At 40.8% G+C, this 4,132-nt stretch overlaps 1 protein-coding gene across 1 annotated transcript; it reads right to left on the reverse strand.

Moving 5' to 3' along the window:
• Nucleotides 1-2,187: 2,187 nt before the first annotated feature.
• S1PR3 (sphingosine-1-phosphate receptor 3) lies at nucleotides 2,188-3,330 on the reverse strand. Its single transcript, XM_010180504.1, has one exon. It carries the CDS (start codon nucleotides 3,328-3,330, stop codon nucleotides 2,188-2,190), a length of 1,143 nt encoding a protein of 380 aa, XP_010178806.1.
• Between the last annotated feature and the right edge of the window lie 802 nt (nucleotides 3,331-4,132).

Consider the following 4,132-nt stretch of genomic DNA (forward strand, 5'->3'; position numbering starts at 1 on the left):
AAGTACACAAATATTTTAGCTGGTAGTTTTCAAAGACACAACTTCAGGGCAGAACTTCCACACTGAAAATACGGCCAAATAGCACTGTAAGATCTAAAAACCTAAGCAAGCCATGGCAATGCAATGTCACCAGTTCTATTTCTCACAAAGCTACAGAGCTGCTGACCCAGCCTGTATCTGCAGTTCATATAGTTACATCATGCTCAGCTTAGTTTATCTTTTTCTTCTTAAGTGCACTCCTTTTCAACATTTTTGGTAGAAATTAATTCATTTTTACTACTCTCTTTCACAGTTATTCAAATACAGTTTTGCTTTGTTTTTATACTTTTCTAACAGCTTAAAACATTTACAAGCAGTTAACTTGCAAAAGATAATCACAATACAAACCTCTACATTTTAAAGGCTTTTGCTACACACATTACACAACAACATACACAACACTGTACATACTTGGGAAGAGTCTAATGCTGCTGCTTTAAATGACTAAAAGTGGAGTAAAGCTAAGGATGAGCTCTTTCAGGCTGTGTATTAAATAAGCCTCAACTACTTCTTATTGTGCGCAAGGCAGGGTGTGTTTTGAGACAATAAACAAATCTTTGAAAGAGCTCAGTAAAGCTAAATGCTTACATTCTTATTGAAAGACAATGGGAACCCATCCCAGAATTTCCTGTTAAACTCCACTGAAGCCTCCAGCCATAAAGTACTACTGATGGAAGTACCATGAGCTACTTCCATGGGACTTGAAACCAGATGTTTGTAAATCTTAACTGCTCTATGTCTCAGGGAATCCCTCTGATGCTGAACACCATCCTGTACTGAGGCTGGTAAGGCAGTGATGAACCATCAAGTAGTTTTCACACAGGTTTCTCTGGAACAACCTCTCAAAAGTCGGGAGCTCCAGGAAAGTTGGAAGGTCTTCCAAACTAAACAGGCTTTCATTGCAGATCCAAGCAGGGTCAGGTATAAACGGAGATAGGCTCTTCAACATGATCCTGTTGTACTGCATCTTCCCTCTTGTATCTGCAAAAGTGCCTGGAGATGTTAGGAGTGCAGGGTCCCATTGCCAGGGAATAGGATCTTGTCCCACTGGCTGGACTTCTTCCCAGGAGAGAATTTCTAACACAATCCCGTGCTGTGATAGTGCCTGGAGAGAAAAGAAGGAACTCCATAGGGACCCATTTGTGGTTCATTGCTTTCTGAAATGATATGTCTCTGTTTTAGAACTGAAGAATCTCAGCTTAGGTAGTGCATTCACAATGTACACAGGTTTACATAGGTTCAACATATGTTTTTAAATACACTGGAAATAGTAAGTAAAAATATATGCATTAAAACAGTACATACTCTTGATACACATGTATTGTTGGTCATATTTTAACTACTTTAAATAGCAAATATATATAGCCTCTCTTAAAGGTTATTTACTACTGCTTTTTTAAGATAAATTGTGAAATGTCGCAGTGACAACTGTCATGTTGTCTTTCACTAAATATGAAAAATTTGAATAACAGTGGGAAAAATAAAAATACTGTGTTGATATGACATGTTACAGTTCCTGTCAGTTAAAAGCTACTACTTCATATGTTTTCAAATATCCCCATTGAAGCACATCTATCTAATTCTATAATTTGTCACCTTACACTGTATACTGCAATACAATGTTTAGCATATTGTAAACTTTTACCAAACATTTTAATAAGGAATTGTACAAATATACAGCTATTTATACCACATACGTATAAGGCCATTAACATAACAGCAAGATACATACAGAGAACTATAATCACCAACACAGATAATGAGCTTTTCTCACAGCTGGCAATAATCAGGCTCATCTTCCGATTGCCAGCAGTGTATAGTAAATGCTGCAGTCTGTAACATGTCTTATTGTGTCTTGCAAGATCAGGCAGTGCCAAATGCAGCCTCATCATGCAATGCCATTGTGGTGCACAATGTCAGTAGCTGTGCACGGACTCTGTACTGGCTGTTGAGTAGCATGAAAGGTTTTTTTCTGAATCAGGTATGTTACTGAATGAACAACCAAAGCAAATGATTGGTAATAAGTAAGTCCTCAAAGTTAAATAAGTGGTTAGTGTTTTCCCTTGTGACTTAAGTGCATGAATACTTAAACTATGTTTGTAGTTTAACTCTAAAAGACACAGAAAGGCACTTGTCTTGAGGAGCCCTTTACTTACAGAAGTTTCCATTGTGAAATGAAGATTCATTTTTCTCAGCAATACATGAGGGAACATTTACATGTGAGAAATCTTCCTTTGGCTTCTGGGTATTGCTGCTGCTGGATTTACTTCGACTGTGATCTGGTGTGGGCTGAATAGGCAAAGATCTCGCTACATTGGATTTCACCAGGCAGCTGCAAACAAGGCGAAAGAAAGCCCGACGCATTTCCTTACTGGCCAGGGTGTAGATGATGGGGTTCATTGCAGAATTTATGACTGCCAGAGCAATAAACCAGTTGGCTTTGTACAAGATAGAACACTGCTTGACTCTGCAGGCCACATCAATGAGGAACAGGATGAACAGTGGAGACCAACAGGCAATGAAGACACTAACAACAATCACGACGGTCCTAAGGAGCGCCATGGACCGCTCTGAGTTATTGTGGTTAGTGACATTTCGACTGCTGGACTTTACCAGGATGTAGATACGGGCATAAAGGATGACAATGGCAACCAAAATGGCTATGAAGATACTAATGCAGAACACAACATACTTCTTGGAGTACAGAGGCAAAATTGTTGAGCAATCTGGTAAGTTGTTTATACAGTTCCAGCCAAGGATGGGTAAGGCACCCAAGGAAATCGAAATAAGCCAGCATGTACCAATGAGGAGGAACACTCTGTATTTTTTGTTTGCATCATAAGGCCTCATTTTAATCATGGTCAAATGCCGCTCAATAGCTATTGCTAGTAAGCTGAAAGTAGAGGCTCCCAGGGCAACAAACATGCTGCCTTCCCTAATGAACCAGATTGTAGATGACAAGCTCAGAGTTTTCTTCCCAGACATAAGAATGTTTACTTTGTAAACAATCCCAGCTAAAAGATCACAGAGAGCTAGATTGCCAATAAAAAAGTACATGCGGTTGTGAAACTTATTGTTTTTCCATATGGCAATCAACACCATCAAGTTTTCCAGGACTATGAAACCACACAGGATCAGAAATGCAATAGTGGGCAGGTCTATGCTATCTGTTGCCTTTTCCCTTAAAATAAGCTTTCCTGTGTAATTATAATGCAGTACAATCAGAGAGTCCATCTCTTCATTTCCTTGAGGGCCAACAAGAGCACCAGGAGGCACAGTAACTGCTGCCATAATTTGTTAGCTGATGCTGGACTTTTCCTCTTTAGTATCACGAGAATTTAGTTCCGATAATTTTCCACAAGAGGGAGATCAAGCCACGTTCCTCCAAGCACTCCTCTGGGCAGGCGGTGGGTATCCTCAGCTCCAGCAAGCCTTGCATATTAATTCGTGAGAGTGGCTCACAAACTAGGCTCTGAAAATATAAACAACAAATGCAACATAAATCTCACTGTCTTCCCATGTCACCCACAGCCTGCACGGGTGCTCAAGCCACAACACACACCTAGGAGCTGAGAATGACAGTGACTACGAAGGGGCACCAAGGTCCAGCATTGCTGCATGCTTATCAAGGTAGATGTGGGTAAGCCATCGGTCATGCTCTGCATGGATGCAACTCTGCTGCGGAAATCTGAGGGCAATGTGGATAACTACTTATAGGTGTTTCCCCCTACAAGATTTTCATGCTGAAAAAAATGCAGAGAAGCAGTGGGAAGGATTAGCAAACGGTCCTAGCAAGCCACTATGTGCACAGCAACCAGCTCACTGCTTCCCAAACAGACCTGTGTGTAAGTGGCACTACCAAATCACAGCCCAACCATCACTGCCCGAGCAGAAGCAGGGCAAACTCACTGCTGTCTAAGCTTGTCCCTGTTCCCCATGCAGACCTAAGGTAGCAAAGAGCCTGAGAAAGTTGATGGCAACTCTTGATGCTTGTGTGCACTGTGCCAATGCCTAAAATAACTTCCCGCCCTTAATGAAACAAAATTATGCTATTTACAATTAAGGAGATGCTCTGAAAGCCACTCACCATAAA

This window comes from Mesitornis unicolor, unplaced genomic scaffold (genome assembly GCF_000695765.1).
Source record: "Mesitornis unicolor isolate BGI_N332 unplaced genomic scaffold, ASM69576v1 scaffold10190, whole genome shotgun sequence".
Lineage (NCBI taxonomy): Eukaryota > Metazoa > Chordata > Aves > Mesitornithiformes > Mesitornithidae > Mesitornis > Mesitornis unicolor.